This window comes from Phaenicophaeus curvirostris, chromosome 6, assembly GCF_032191515.1.
Source record: "Phaenicophaeus curvirostris isolate KB17595 chromosome 6, BPBGC_Pcur_1.0, whole genome shotgun sequence".
Taxonomy (NCBI): domain Eukaryota; kingdom Metazoa; phylum Chordata; class Aves; order Cuculiformes; family Cuculidae; genus Phaenicophaeus; species Phaenicophaeus curvirostris.
Genome location: NC_091397.1, coordinates 40,450,497 through 40,467,174, shown reverse-complemented (window position 1 = coordinate 40,467,174; position 16,678 = coordinate 40,450,497). Strand labels below are relative to the sequence as shown.

General features: G+C 39.6%; 2 protein-coding genes across 3 annotated transcripts in view; one reads left to right on the top strand and one right to left on the bottom strand.

The window, feature by feature from the left end:
- Window positions 1–16,678, top strand: part of STAC (SH3 and cysteine rich domain) — a 598,932-nt gene that overhangs the window by 152,196 nt on the left and 430,058 nt on the right. The window lies entirely within an intron of this gene.
- Window positions 1–16,678, bottom strand: part of DCLK3 (doublecortin like kinase 3) — a 31,829-nt gene that overhangs the window by 5,775 nt on the left and 9,376 nt on the right. For both annotated transcript variants that reach the window (XM_069859856.1, XM_069859857.1), the window contains exons 2-4: window positions 10,293–12,172; window positions 1,808–1,940; window positions 762–929 (exon numbers count right to left, since the gene is read on the bottom strand). In XM_069859856.1, the coding sequence (XP_069715957.1) occupies window positions 762–929; window positions 1,808–1,940; window positions 10,293–12,172 (2,181 nt within the window). The remainder of the gene's footprint in view (window positions 1–761; window positions 930–1,807; window positions 1,941–10,292; window positions 12,173–16,678) is intronic.

Genomic DNA, 16,678 nt, shown 5'->3' with positions numbered 1-16,678 from the left:
TAATTAACAGTTTTACTATGATGACTTTTGTGACTATCCCAAGGAGATAGTCTGACAACTGGATTTAGAACTAGTGACAAGAGATGTCAAGCCTCCAGCATTTCTTTTAGTGATACCTTTCTCCCTTTCACAAAGGGAGGAGAAAGTGAAGGGAATTTAATCTTGAAAGGATGCTGAAGGCATCAGGTTAAGTGTTCAGATTCACAGGAATTAGCATTGTGTATCTCATCCCTTAAGCCATATGATAAAAGCCATAGGATGCTGTTGAGCATATTCTTCAAAAGACTGTTTAGGGAGAGATGAGGATTAGGATTTCTGATACTGAAGTGTGCACAAAAGACACTATACTAGCCTCCAAGAAGGAAAAAACTACCACATGTAGACTCCACTGATCTCAATAGAAAATGCATACTGCATTCTGCAGAGCAAGGATTTCATTCTCAGCTCTTGAGATTTTCGCCTGTATCTTTACAATGTAACATAACCCTGGAGATTATTTGGTACTGTTTTCTACCGAGATGATTCATATAAGCAAAGTGAGGAAAATCCTTGCTTTTGCCTCAGAAAGGGAGAAAAACATTAAATCAATCAGACCTAATCGATACTACCAGGGAACTAAATTCACATTGAAAGGAAATTAATCACACCAAAGAGACACCTCGAAGTTCACTGAGCTCACTGTCCTAAGCAAAACGATGTTCTTCCCACTCTGGGGAAGAAGTCTGTCGCTTCTCAGATCTGCTATATATCTTGAATCTTACCTGCAGAAATATTGTCCCAGTATGGGGAAAGGAACTCATAGTGACCCAGTTGTATGATCTGAAACAGCTCTTCCTGATCACGTTCCTGACTGCGAAAAGGGGGAAAACCACAGAGCAGAATGTAAAGGATCACACCAGCTGCCCACATATCCACTTCAAGCCCATAGCCTAAGGAAGAGAAGAAAAACCAAAAGTCCTGTTTTAGAAAGAAAACTCACAACTCTTTCATTCTGTTTTCCAAGAAACACAGCTCTGCTCAGTTTCTCAAAAGATATATTCAGCAGAAGAATAAGTGGCTGGTACATCACACTTACAAGCTGAGCTGCTCTGCCTGTTAATAACTACAGCTCTCATAAAGTGCCTCTCTTCATAAACATGTTTCACAAACACTGTCTCACAAGGCCAGTGTCAATTGGAGACTAATTGAGAAAACAGAGCATATATTTCTAAATTAGTCCTCCTCAGATTCCCTTCAAAAAAAGAGCACTAAGAGAGTGCCAAGTTTCCATTGAAACTGGATATAACTGGAGATGTACAACCCAGCTCCACAGAACAAAAACCAGAAATAGCTTTGCTTGAGTCATCAACAAAACTGACTCCTTTTCAGGTCTAAATCTTTTCGGGTATGAAATTTCCAAAATTTCTTCTGATGTGAAACATGTTTTGACTTTTTACGTAAGTTTAACATACATGTTCACAATGGTTTTGTATCATTAGGGGCCTTAGAAAGTCACCCTCAGACTGCAACATGAATTTTTTGCTCAATTCCCCACTTCAGCAATTACCATCTATGATATTGTACAGCTTGTCCATTTGGAAATTAGAGTTATATCACCATATACATTAATAATGCAAACATGGCTGATGCCATGATTGCATTTGTCAAAAACTAAAAGGTTTCTTTTCCTTTCACAGATTACACTGCTAGCCAACCTCCTACCCTGCGCAAACATATCAGTAGGTTGAAACATTCTGGAATATTTCCATTATTAGAAAGTTTAGAGTCATTGTATGATTTTTGAAAAATTGTAAATATATATACTCACCCTTCTCAGCAAGTATTTCAGGGGCAACATACGTTGGTGTTCCACACACAGTAAATATGGGTTTTGTAACCTGCTTTGCAAGGCCAAAATCGGCTAGTTTCAGCGTAGTAGATTTATCTGCATTATGCTGAACCTATACTCAACAAAAAAATGCATATATTTGGTTCAGATGCATTTTAAGACAGCAAGAGACAAAGGAAGAAGTTAATAAAAAACAGGAAGAAGTTCTAATAATAGTGCCTTCAAGTAAAGCAACATGAAATAGAAACCGTATTTTGATTAATAGTATTCAGAAAGTATTTTTTCCCCCATATACACTAAGAGGGTGCATATTTTTAAGAGGACAAGCAATAACGGAAAAAGAAAACTTTGCTCTACAAACTCTAGTACACTGTAATTTCCAAGAAACTAAAAGGAGGAAGAGAAAAAAATAACCCAAGAGTCAATTAAATGTTATTATCTCTTCTTGGGAAAGTAACTCTTCTTTTCTCCCAGAAAAGCAAAGGAGAATGCTATGGTCATCTATGTTTAAATGCAATATTCCTAGGAAAATTACTGACTTTACAGCATCACTTGAAAAGTATATCTCTATCGTAATGGTCTAACAACAAAAAGAAACCCCAACAAAACAAAGAAACAAAAGCTTTACTTTCTTTGCAAATTACTCTTTCTACCTGCTGCCCTGACAATAAATGTGTCACAGTCATCACACAGTAAGAGCTAGAGAAATGGATACATGCAGAATGACTTCCTAAATGGATCTTTTCAGCAGTTCCCATCTACTACATCCACCTGGAAAGCAATTGAAACACTTCTTCACATTCTTATTTTGTATGCATGCGTCTTTAGCATTAATTTGTAATACAGTTCATGCAATATTATTTTAAGAAACAAAATATGTCAATGACATAGGCAGTGGGATTAAGTGCAACCTCAGCAAGTTTGCAGTTGACACCAATTTGAGTGGTACAGCTGACATGCCTGAGAGACAGGCTGCCATCCAGAAGGACCTGGACAAGCTTGAGGAGTGGGCCTCAAGGCCTCACAAGGTTCCACAAGGCCAAGTGCAAGGTCTTGTGCCTGGGTCAGGGCCAACCCCCCAGTATTGATACAGACTGGGAGATGAAGAGATTGAGAACAGCCCTGTGGAGAAGAACTTGGGGATACCAGTGGATGGAAAACAAGACATGAGCTGGCAATGTGTGCTCGCAGCCCAGAAAGCCAACTGTATCCTGGGCTGTATCAAAAGAAGTGTAGTCAGCAGGCCAAAGGAGGTGATTACACTCCTCTACTCTACCCTGGTGAGACCACACCTGGACTACTGCAGCCAGCTCTGGAACCCTCAGCACAGGAAAAACATGGACCTGTTTGAGTGGGTCCAGAGGAGGGCCACAAAAATGATCAGAAGTATGGAACACCTCTCCCACAAGGAAAGGCTGAGGGAGTTGGGCTTGTTCAGTCAGAAGAGAAGGCTCCAGGGAGACCTTCTTGTGGCCTTTCAAAACATGAGGTGGGCTTGTAAGAAAGATGGAGATGGGCTTTTTATTATGACCTGTAGTGACAGGACAAGGGGTAATGGTTTTAAACTAAAGGAGGGTAGATTCAGACTGGATATAAAGAAGAAATTGTTTACAGTGAGGGTGGTGAAACATTGGAACAAGTTGCCCAGAGAGGTGGTAGATGCCCCATCCCTGGAAACATTCAAGGTGACGTTGAACAGGGCTCTGAGCAACTTCATCTACCTCAAGACATCCCTGCTCACTGCAAGAGGGATTGGACTAGATGACCTTTAAAGGTACCTTCCAACCCAAACCATTCCATTATTCTATATTCAAAGGCCAAGCCACGAAGACTGTTGCAGTATAATTGAACACATCAGTATTCTGAATGCCAGTGACTAATTATTTGAATATTCTTTAAGAGGTACGAAGTGCCGTGAATTTGCTTTAAATGAAAAATGTTCCGTCTCTGGAACTATGAGGAACAGATCAGAAGCTTTAATGTCTACAAGAGAGTCAAGGAAATCCGGACTCTGGTTTTGAAAGGACAAACTGGACTACAATGCAACACATATACTCCATGCTTCAACATCTCATATTTGCCATCAGACAGTGCTCAAGAAAGCCAAAAATTCAAGATGGCCTGTATGACAACTAAGGACACCTATGGGACAAAAACTGCTCTCCTACATCACAGTAGACTAATTCCTATTTATCATCTTTATAGAAACTGTAAGTATTCATCCAATTTTTCTTAAGCAAGTAGTTGGGACTTTTTAAATGAAAAAACATCACTTTACAACATGACACATTATAGCCTACTAACAGCTTTTAATCTTCTCTATAGAAAACATAAACACTCTTCTAGTTTTTATTACGCAAAACTTTTGGATTTTTTTCCTGTTTTACCAAGAAAAAATATTTTTCAGTTTGAAACTGAAAATAAATTTTACTACAACCATGCAGTCAAAACTTCTGCAGGAGGAAGTTAAAATGTCATAGTCATTTTCTCTATTACAATAGTCTACATCATGATGATTTCTTGCCACCATGCACAGTGGACACAAGAGCTGGCAAAAATGAAAAATGAATTACAAAGGTAACAGTTACTTTCTAAGGTAGCATCTGTCCACAGGATTTATATTCTAGCAATAGTGGTAATAGTGGTAGAATACTACAAAATCTCAGAGTTAAAATGCTCAATTTTATATATAGTATGAAAATAGGAGCATTAACATATTTTCCTATTGTATAAGTAAAGCTATTAAAATTACATAAGGAAATTATGTCACTTGGAATTTCAACTAATACCCTGAATGGTACCTGTACTAAGATAGTACTGAAACACTTACACAAATTTTTAGAAACCAGCAGGGAGGTGGGGAGGCTGGAGAATATAAAGGTCCTAATCCCAGCCACTAAATCAGCAAGAAGTATCTTGCTTTGTAAAATACACTGTTCTACTTTTTCTTTTATCAAAACGTCAGACTCCTAATCTCCCACCACAGCACAAGGTGGCAACACTACACCACGTGTTCTTCCAGGATAAAGCCGTGAAGTTTTCATTTTACCCAACAACAAAACAGATAGGAACAATGTGGGGGTATATTTCCACAACTTTGTGACAGACATTTCAAAGGCATCACATAACCTATTGGCATGCCTGAAAACCTCAGCCTAGAACTCTTCAGCATCTTCACTAACACAGTGCTCAGAACAACTCAAAGTCAGTTCAGATAGAGTAAACATTCCCTTCATCCCCACCTCTGTACTATCCAGTCTACTTTCTATCATCTGGCATCACCTTGAGCATGTAAATATGCTTCACTGTAGAAAAAAAAGCTTTCTCAGGTTGCTTTTACTCCTTCCTGAGGCTAGACCACTTACTCACAGCTATATCATGGAAATGTACAATCTGCTCAAGAGAATTCTAGCCTCTGACATCTACAGTGTGTTCTCTGTGAAATGGTGGGAACAAAGCAAATCCAATAACATTAAATGAACATACCAGCCTCACTGTCACACCTAAAAGGCAGCCGTTACTGCTTCTTCATTCAAAACTACAAAGAATGGTTCCAAAAGCAATTAAAAATTATCACTTTTTCTTACCCACTGTTTAGTTTAATTGAAATACTGAAGACCAGTATTAAGTACACTTGCTATAGACAGCCAGTTTAAGCAATAAAACTACTTCTATCCTTCAACTGCAAGGGAAGCCAGTATCTAGTAGACTTGGACTAAAGGCAGTAAGAATTGCTCGCTGTTCTCAAATGCAGGTGTGACAGCAGTACATTAGAACATTGTCTGGAGATTTCTAGTTATCCCAGTCATATCCAAAATATTATAATACACTTATGCAAAGCTAAGTTCCTCTTCAGAAAAAGGACTAATTGATCTTTTCCTTTTCTCCTGTCTGTTGGTGACTCCCAGCTCTTTGTGTTCTCATTTTGTTTTCACAGCTATTTTTGAAATCCATCGGGGTGGTTAAGATGATGATTTACGGCATTAATATTTGTCTGCACATTAATATTTGTATGCACATATGGAGGCACAGATTCTTCATACAGACATCATGAAAGCAAGGTAGCCTATTGGACTTCTTGTGTATTAGAAATAGACAAAGCTAAAGAAAAAGCTTCACTTACAGGCTGAGTTTCAGACAACCCCTGCTTCTAGCTAGAAGAATCTCTATGAAAAATCTTACAGAAAATTCCCTACCTAGGTTTGTCGTACTGGAAGCTCTTGACAGGTTTATTAGTATTTTAACTCAAACGCACTTGGAAACATTTGACAGCACCTTGTGTACACATAAATAGTGTCACAAAAGCAAAGTTAAATGAGAAACATGCTATACTTGAAGTTCTCACACATATATGAAAACCTGAGAGAGAGAAAAAGGTTGGAGGGAACTCAAACTAGTAGAAAGCTATAATACTTACATTATTTATAAAGCTGAATGTTAAACAATTGCCACATTAACATGTTTGAGAACTGTACGAAGGGATGAGTTTAGAAACACAAATACATCCACCTCCCCCAAAAGGGAGACAAAGATGTGGCTTTGGATCTCTTTCAGCTACAACCTGGAAAAAAACCACTACAATTTGAAATTCATTTCTGATCCACAAGTCAAGAAATGACAGCACCTGTAGAATTCAACAGTTCCTTAGTTAAAAACCTTGTCAGCAAATGCTGCTCCTCCAGGTAGCATCAGAGAAGTGACTGGCTTCAATGTCTTTATCAATGACCTGGATGAAGGCATCGAGTGCACCCTTAGCAAGTTTGCAGACGACACTAAGCTGGGTGGAAGTGTCGATCTGCTGGAGGGTAGGGAGGCTCTGCAAAGGGATATGAACAGGCTGGACTGCTGGGGTGAGTTCAACGGCATGAGGTTTAACAAGGCCAAATGCCGGGTCCTGCACTTGGGGCACAACAACCCTGTGCAGTGCTACAGACTAGGAGAAGTCTGTCTAGAAACCTGCCAGGAGGAGAGGGACCTGGGGGTGTTGGTTGACAGCGACTGAACATGAGCCAGCAGTGTGCCCAGGTGGCCAAGAAGGCCAATGGCATCTTGGCTTGGATCAGAAATGGTGTGAACAGCAGGTCCAGGGAGGTTATTTTCCCTCTGGTACTCGGCACTGGTGAGACCACCTGTGTTTAGTTCTGGGCCCCTCACCACAAGAAGGATGTTGGGGCTCTGGAACAAGTCCAGAGAAGAGCGACAAAGCTGGTGAGGGGGCTGGAGAACAGGTCTTAGAAGGAGCGGCTGAGAGAGCTGGGGTTGTTTAGCCTGGAGAAGAGGAGGCTGAGGGGAGACCTCATTGCTCTCTATAACTACCTGAAAGGAGGTTGTAGAGAGGAGGGTGCTGGCCTCTTCTCCCAAGTGACAGGGGACAGGACAAGAGGGAATGGCCTCAAGCTCCGCCAGGAGAGGTTTAGGCTGGGCATTAGGAAAAAATTCTTCACAGAAAGGGTCATTGGGCACTGGAACAGGCTGCCCAAGGAGGTGATTGATTCACCTTCCCTGGAGGTGTTTAAGGCACGGGTGGACGAGGTGCTAAGGGGAATGGTTTAGTGTTTGATAGGAATGGTTGGACTCGATGATCCGGTGGGTCTCTTCCAACCTGGTTATTCTATGATTCTATGATTCCTTTGTGTGATCAAATATATCACACTGCTCATCCTTGGTAGCAAAGGTTTTCTTGATGAACACCTAGTCTTGTATCAGGTGATGCTGTTAGCAGATAAGAGAGAGTCAGAGCAGTTGTCTTCACACTAGCTGCCAAATAGATTTTGGTTTTGTAGCATATGTCACCAACCTTCTGCCTCACAGCTATGCTACAGGGAGCCTGATCATTGTGGGCATACACAGCAGTGAAAGAGAGAGGGGGGAATAAAAAATCTTTAGTGGTGAACTGTTACAGAAATCTGTAACTAAAGGACAGTTTCATAGGGAAACAGTAGTGCAATGAACTAATAATTAAAATGGGTTTCCAATCCTCTCCTGTGTCAATAATTTTAGAATTCACTAGACATCAAAGTGTATTTCCACCTTTTCCTCTGTAGGAACAGAAATAGTCTTCCTTCTTTCTATGGATGCTAATTTTCATGAAACTTACATAAATATGTTTTTCCTCAGTTTGCTGCTTCTCTGTCAGCTCTGATGGAAATTGAAAAGCCATTAGGAACATGGTTAGATTCTCACACAAAGCAGGTTTACAGTAGACAAATGCATTTCCTTAGTAAAACAGATCAAGGTTCTTTTATCTTCCATTTCTCGTTTGCTGGAAAGGGTTAGGGAAAAACTGTTCCCAAGAAAAAGAAGGGACAAGACTCCCCAAAGTAGGACAAACAAGTCAACAGCCTAGAAGTACATACCTGTTTCTGTCCTTTATGTACAAAGAAAACCTATGGAGACTAATCCAGACATAAACATCCGCAGTGTAAGAATCTGAAGTGAATCAAGAGTTCCCACAACCAAGGACATCCCTGCACAATGCCAGCATTTCTAGCGTTGTGCTTCCTCTCCAGAAGGCTGCCCTCAGCTCCTCACCCACCAAAAGCAGATGAACCCATGAAACTTGCTTCACTGCTGTTTGTTATTGTTCAGCACTAGCTGACATTAAGATTAGCAGCAGCTCTCCTTCCAACTCTGCTGCTAGTGCTACACTCTGAGGAGTCAGAGGCAGCACATTAAAAAAATCAGAAAAGACAGAAACTTGCTCTAATGGCCTGTATTTATAGGGATGCTTATCAGATAGCACATGAGACACCTAACACTGTCAAGAGCTTATAAACTCATTTGGCTGGTTGAACAGACTTACTCTTCAAAAAGATGCTTTATGTAAATGATATCTAACACAGCCAATCAGTAGCAAAGTTAAATTGGAACTGGTACTATTTTCTTTCTCATAGTGTTTGGGTAACACTGTAGTCATATGACAAAATACCTACAGGTTGGGGGCCAGACTGTCCTTGAAATTATTTTCTGACTGTCAGAATGGGCGACGTGATTATTTCAGTGCTACACAACTTTGCCACTGCCCAGCAATTTCTGGTTTGCAGTGCTGTGAACTCAATGTGAAAATAACCAGAACGGACCTGTCTCATGCCTCTGTTTGCTTACCTGCATCACTGTGATGATTACATATCATAGAGTGAAATGAAGCATCTGGTCTCAGGTGTTTCACAGGCACTAGCTTATTTTCAGCAAATAGGAAGGATCAGAGCCTGTTTCATAAAGGAAAATCAGCTTCTGGAAAAGCCCTGCAGTTTTAAGCGAAGTTTGTTCTACTGGCAAACTGAGGCATGAAGGCAGAGCCAAGATGCGTACTTCTTCCTAGAAAACCAGCCACTTGGCCTCATTGTATTTTATTTACACACAAACCACAGGATGCATAGCAGGACCCAGAATAGATGCTATTGGTTAGTCAAAAAGTTTGGGAGCAAACCTCTCAGGCCCAGCCTTGTTCAACCTCTGCATGTCATACAGACTACACTGCCACTTTTTCTTTTCCAGAAATCCACAGTTATTTCTTACCAAAATTATTTCCCTTAAAAAAATGAACGGCACAGAGGACTAAATAACTTATTACCTTCTATTTTGGCTACCTATGACCTTCCACCAGCAGATCAAATCTGGTTTGTTGGAGACTGGCAAATACTTGGCATCTATCAGGAAATTTTGAACCCTAGTACAATAATGTAACACAATTAGCAAGGGAGAGTTGCTTACTGTTACTGTTCTACAATGGGTGTCTTGTAAAGTGTCAATACTGCAAACATTTCTATGAATATTCACACATGTGAGCAACTCTATTGCCCTCGGTGCTGGATGCAAAGAATGTAGCCTGATAAATGCGTTGGAATAAAGAACTTTTCTTTTTAGTGTGAAGTTGGTATTTGAGCTGACTTTATGCTTTATTTCATCAAAAAGCTCACATTTTACTGTCAGGTTATTTCAATCAACTGTATCTTACTTTTGTTCCTAAGCAAACAAATTGTCATAAGATAGAAATCACTCCAGTAAAGGACTAGCAAAGCAGTCTGCAGGATGTGTGACTGCAGTGGACAAAAAAGCTCACTAAATGAATAAGCTAAATTACTATTTTAATAAATTTGGGTCTGCAAGGAAGATGCTTTATGAGTAAGTGCATGCTTCACACAGAAAAAAAATTCACCCTGGCATACCTAAAAGTCAGATGATAAATAACAAGCCTAATTTGCAGGAAAATACAAATTCTCACTACTTCTGACATCCAGGTCATTTTTATTTGAATTTCTATCTACATCCATTGTTCCCTGCAATGCGCAGCAGATCTACGTGAGGTAAACTGTAATGGTAATTTCACTTCAGAATTGTACTCATTTTTAAAAACAGTCCTGCCACAGCACATTATCTCTGCTTAAAAATATTCAAAGATCTATAACTAAAAGGAAAACAAATTCAACTCCTGCATATATGCAATATGCTTTCCAATACTTACCAAAAGATTCTCTGGTTTGAGGTCCCTGTGGACAATGTTCTTGCTGTGAATATAAACCAGCGCCTCACACAGGTCAGTGATCATGACAGCAGCATCATGTTCTGTGAACTTCACACTTTCTATAATTGCATCAAATAAGTCCCCTCCTGGGACATACTCCAGGATGAGGTAGATCTCAGCTTCTGTCTCATACACTTCGATTAAGCTTACTATATTGGGATGAGAGAGACTCCTAATGATCAGAATTTCATTTTCCATCATGTCCTCTTTCCCCTTCAGCTTGGATTTATCAACAATTTTCATGGCATAGATCTGATTGGAGTCACAGTGGCGACATTCCTTCACCACTGCAAAATTCCCATCTCCAATAGTTCTGCCAATCTCATAGTGTTTTTCCACATCAGTTCTGCTTTTAATGGCATGCCTCCGGCTTGTATTTTCCAACACTTGAGTCTTGATTTCTTCTTTATTCACTCTGCGCTCCCCAGTTTTTTCTCGCCGTGTCATATCACTCTCTCTGTGCATGATATTCCCCTCTCTTCTGGCACATTCCTCTTTAGCTCTTTGTCCTTCTCTACTTTCCCTTTGCATTTTAGATGGCTTCTCAGCATCCCTCAGAGTGTCTTTCCTTAGCCAACAACTTTGGTTCATTACACAGCTACTTACATTCTCTTCCTTCACTTCATGAGCTAGCTGCAGCCCTTCTACAGCATTCTTCTTGATTTTTACTACCTCCTTCCCAAGGTTTTCATGTTTCTCCACTTCCCTTTCCTTCTCAATACTCCTTTTTGGCTTCTCCAGCCCTTCATTAACATGCCTCTGTAAGGGCTTCCACATCCTCCTACAACCAGTATCTTTCCAACCCACTTCTTCATCTCCCAGACAAGTTTCTGAAGGTTTTTGACAATTCCTGATTTTTGCATTTCTTTCTATATGGTACCTCTGACATGCACCTGTGCTCAGGTCCCTGTTCTCAACAGAGGTCTCAGCTCGCCTTTCCCTTTGTAACTTTTGTCTCACTTGCCTTTCCTGTTCACACTTCTCACACCTCACCACCTCCTCTGAACTCTCTTCTAATCCCTCCTCAGGACTCCTCTCATGGCTAAGGTACCTCTCACTTTCTCGGGTTTTTCTAGAAGGCTTTCCTCCATGTTCGCCAGCCCAGTTCTCTCTAGTCCACTTTTTTTTGATTCTCATCTTTACCTCTTGCTTTATCTTGGTTTGACTTTTTCCTTCATGCCCAGCTACCAGATTGGGAGACAAGCCATCAATGCAGTTCTTGGCAGTTTCTGTCTCATCAAAGCCACTGTCCACTTTTGAAGCCTTTTCATACAGCCTGCTTTTCAGTTGTTGGGGCTGCTCCTCATTCTGATGAATGGCAGCAGAAGCAGCATAAGGATTTTCAGGAAAAAGTTCCTGCAATACCACTTCCAGGTTCTTCAAAGTGAGGGGCTCCCTCCCCATAGCTATGAATGCATCACCTTCCCTGAAGAAGTCAGAGATGCTTTGTATTTCTCTGCCTCTCAGATTGTAAAGCTTTCGCACACGATCATTCTTCCAGCGTGGAAAACCCAGAGCTTCTGAAATGTCAGCCATCAGCTGTTCAAAGGTCTGGACTGATCTCCTGTTGAGCAGCAAGGTTATTCTTCTGAGTGTGTGTCCACCGGGTTTCACCACTGTAATAATCCTCGGCTTCACAGGACTATGCTCTGAATGTATTGTGTGAAAACTGTTCCGGGGATTAAAAAATGGGGACCTATGACTACTTTCACTCAAACATGGTTTTCCATGACAAATAGGAGGACAAGTTCCTTGTAGTTTCCTCTCTTTTACTTTCGAGCTTGCATTGTGCGATGAGCGTTCAAACAAGCCTTGGTGCCCTAAAGCAAACAAAGAGAAGGTATATTATTTATTTCATATTATCAGATCTTTCTCAGTAATAGTTTTCTACGTATCACTCTATGCAGCCTCAGAGAGTAAAGGTAGGTGCATTCAATGCTATAAAGAACTTTAGCTGTCTCTAAGAAGTAATTCCACATGCAACTACAAAAATTCCCAAGTTTTTCAAGAAAATGTAAACACATATTGAGAAATGGCATAAAAAATAACGATACTGGAAACATATAGATCCTTCTCCTAAATCTTCCAGAAATCCTAAAAAAAATGAGGTTACTCGTGACAGGACTGCATTCAGATTGTTTAGCCTTATGAATCCAGCTACCATGAAGCCACACAATCCCTTTCTGAATCCAATTACAGTTCCAGCCTCTATAAACTTTGTGGCAACAAGTTCCACAAAGAGATTGCATGAAGTACAAGAAATTAATTACTTCTGTTTTAAGATTGCTACCAGATGGCTATGTGCGTTCTACCTTATATTCTTACAAATAATTTTCTCCTCTTCAATTTCCCTGGACCATTCATTTAGTTTCCAGACTTCTATAACAAATTAAGTAAATTAAACTCTTTTTAAGAAATAGTACTTTTGCTGTAATCTCACAGCAATTTCATAGCACATTTAATAGTAATGTGATTTATTTTTTTTCTTTAAAGAAAGGTCATCTTAATTCTGTTTGATATTTGGAGTCCTGGGTTTCTCATATTTTGGTTTGACATTTTTATTTTAAAAAAAACATGTAAAATCACACAAAGTCTTGAATATCCCCTAGGGACATTAACAATTTTCACTCCAATATTTCATCTTAGAACATCAGCCAACAAAAAAATAGCACCATCCTTTATGTGTAATTTGGAAAAGGAAGAAAACATAACATGTGATTATGACAAGCCAAGCCATAACATAATTCACTGTTATAAACACAACAATAAGTTAAGGAAAAAAAAAAGGGCTCCTTAAAGTACTCTAATTTCTTATATTTAAGATTAAAATTTGATTGCAATGCAATTCATTTCAGCCTCTAGAAATAAACTTTCAGAATGAGATCACGGAGTGTTTCCAAGTCCATTTAATAGTCCTGCAGTTCAGTTGGGAGCAAACATTCGATAAGTACGAACTAACAGGATCAAACTAAAACAAAGCAGCCAGAATGATTACTGAGCCCTTACGAGGAAGTTCCCATACACAAATGGCTTATCTCCCAGAGAATGCCACCCATTTTCACACATTACTATGATTACACAGTCAGTGTAGGGGGAAAATCCATAAAGCAAAATCTGCACATATGAACATTTTTCTAGGTGCTAGGGTTAACACACACATGTTCAAGTGTTCTGGCAAGATTAAGCCTGCTACATTTTGGTTTTCAACTGCTGAAAAGCCATTTTCAGTATTTCAAGTGACGTATTTTTATTTGTCCTTTTCATCAAGGCAGAACAGTGAAGAGGAAATACGCCTCCTCACCTAGAATAACAAACAAATATGAAAACTACAACAAGCACTGCAGCATTCACTCCTGCTGCCTCGAAAACAGTGGATCCAAAAGGCCAGGAGTTGAGTGGGGAAAGCACACTGCTACAAACCTCCACTGTGCTGTTGGTTTTGTTCGATGCACAATGATGCGCACTTCTTGGTTATAATACCCTCACTAGCTAAGCGCTGTGTGCCTCCCCAGCACGTCCCTTAATTCTTGGCTTCATTTTCTTCCTGTGCCAAATGAGATAGGTACTTCTTCTCCAAGTAAACATTACAAAGAAGCCCAGCTGCCAGCATGCTGATGGAAGACGTAAGCATTATATAAGAGCTACGTGTGACTAATGCTTGGTGGTTGTGCAAGTTATTTCTGTCTTCATTCTGCTTTTTAAGGGTGATCTCTTATTATCAAAAGATGACTACGTATGTGCTACTGATTTTTCAGTAATCAGATATTTACATGCCACTCAGAATAAAGTCTACTGTGAATGGAGTGGGAAAAAAATAAAATTCAGCTGTAATAATAGTTCTCTGAAATCTAAATCCACTCCAGAACATGTTGGTTACCAGGAACTGCTGAAGCTCTGAATTTAAGTGGGTTCTCACATACCTACTGCCATCAAAGCATTATCTTGACTATGGGAACAGCATGTGACATTTTTAATGCTTATAATCTTGGTACAACACAAAAATAATGCTGCACTAATGACAACTTTTCCCCACAGATTGTATTTCTCCCAGCTATGCTGCTATTATCACACCTTTCTACAAACCATTCATTTCAAGTGCCTGGCTGCACTGTTAATTGTTTCAATTACCCAAACATCAATAATGTTTCACGCCTTCACTAAATAAGCTAAGCTTTAAACAGAAACCAAGTTTATTTTTCAATTCTATAACTAATGGAATAACAGCAGTCTTATGTAATTAAGAGCAATCCAGGAATGCAGTTTTGTGCTTTTTAAACTGTCTAAATTTCTAGCCAAAACTAGACTCAAGCCACAAGTTAATACATAATCATTTTAGGAATAAGAATAATGTTGCATATTTTTCTAAGATGAAAAGGAAGTTACTTGAATGCGTAATGGAATCTCCTAATGTTTTCTGGGAAAAGAGGAAGTGTCAAATCTTGTCAAAGAGGTGGCCACAATGACATATATTACATAAAGGAAAAAAATTATTTCCATTGCCTGTTACAAATATTTCAGTCATGATTTCTGTCATTTTCCTGTTATGCTGTACTTATTTTAACTGATATACATGAAGCAAGCCTAAATCTGTCAGAGAAGTGCACACACTTAAAGCAGTAACAAGCATTTCTAGAAAGCCCTCAAAGGTCACATCCATACACAAATCTTATAGCTACAACATATATTCCTTCAAAATCTTGTTTCCATATTTATATACAAGTGGGAGAGGGAGGAAAAAAGAGGTAGGATCAGAAACACTTCCGTGAGTCTGACTACTGGCAAACTATACATGAGAGAATAATTTTTTTTTTCTTTTACTGTCTTACTGAGAGCTACTGGTTATCAAACATACATATTCCTTATAAATGTTAAGATGGATGTATGCATGCCATCTATGCTTTTATCTATCTAGACAGGCTTGTGTATCACAAAGCATCAATATATGGGATGATGCAAAACGTTAAAGGAGGCAGAAAACTGCAGAGAAGCAGTTTGGCTGAGGAGGAGTGTTGCTGTGGAAGGGATAAGGCAGCCTGGCCAGTCAAGGGCACCACGCGTGCCACCTGAGCTGCACACGTGGACAGAAAGAACGGGAAACTGTACCTTGCAGAGCAATACAGAGCTCCAGATGACAAAGACAATAGATAAGGTAAACAATCACACCAAGTCCTTAGAGAAGCTGGGAGGATGGGACAAACAGGGATCTAGGGGCTCAAACAGGTTGTAGAAACAAGTACTGATCGGAAAACAACCTACTGACCAAAGCACAAGTGCTCCCTGGAGAGAAAATTGTTCTTCTAGGGAGTACAGCTTCAGCAGCTCATTTTTAAAAGCCAATTCACAAACCATTTGTGATGGTCACAGTCAATCCCACTGAGTGGGCAAAGGCATAGGGGGAAATCACAAAAATTCCACTATAAGTCTTTTCTTGTAGGGTTTTGGCTTATACACTGACCCTGGACTAAAATAAAGTGAATTCAGAAGACTTAAGTGCGGAATAAGTTGTGTATCCAAAGCTTCAACCTATCTGTAACTAAAGGAATTGACTCGCTACACCCTTTACACCAGCAAAACAACGAGGTTTGCCAGAGGTCACCTATTCTTACAAGTAAAAATGTATTGCTGCCATTTGTCCTTCAAAACTTATCCCTTCCGTTGACCAGTCCATAATTTTTGTTCATTAATTAAAATATATTCACTCATCTTGCATTCCTTCTTGGCTCTCCTGCTTGAGATCACAGTTTCAATAATTAACTAAATGGTCTACCCAGCAGCTAATTCTGATGTCAAGTCACAGGTTGCAGTGGAACTAAATTTTTACAAGGAGTATTACAACACAATTTAAAACAGAAGGCAACACTGAAACAGGATATAATTATGGCACTGCTTTCTGTGCATAGGATGATGCTATTTAAGCTCTACAATTTCTTTAGAGGGCTTTGGATCAATATGAAAGCCTCCACTTACAAAAGCAACAGCAAAAATTCCCCAGAACATTAGGAACATTAGCAGTCAAGTTGCACATGACAGAAATTGTATATCTGGGAGTTATTTTGATGCACTAGTCCCAACATAACATAAACAAAATACTGTTTTAAATGGGAAGGGAAAGTACAGCACTAAAAATGTCTAGTTTTTTTCCTTAAGGCCCAGAAATTCCTGCTAAGGGCATGGAAAACAAGTACCATAGGGAAAAAAAATGAATCTTAATTGTAACTCCAAACTTTTAATTTATATCAAAGTACCAACAAGTATCTTAAAGTGCTTGAGGGTGGAGAATGTCTCTGGCCTTTAACTTAGAGCAGCCAAGTGCGTAGTCCACACAG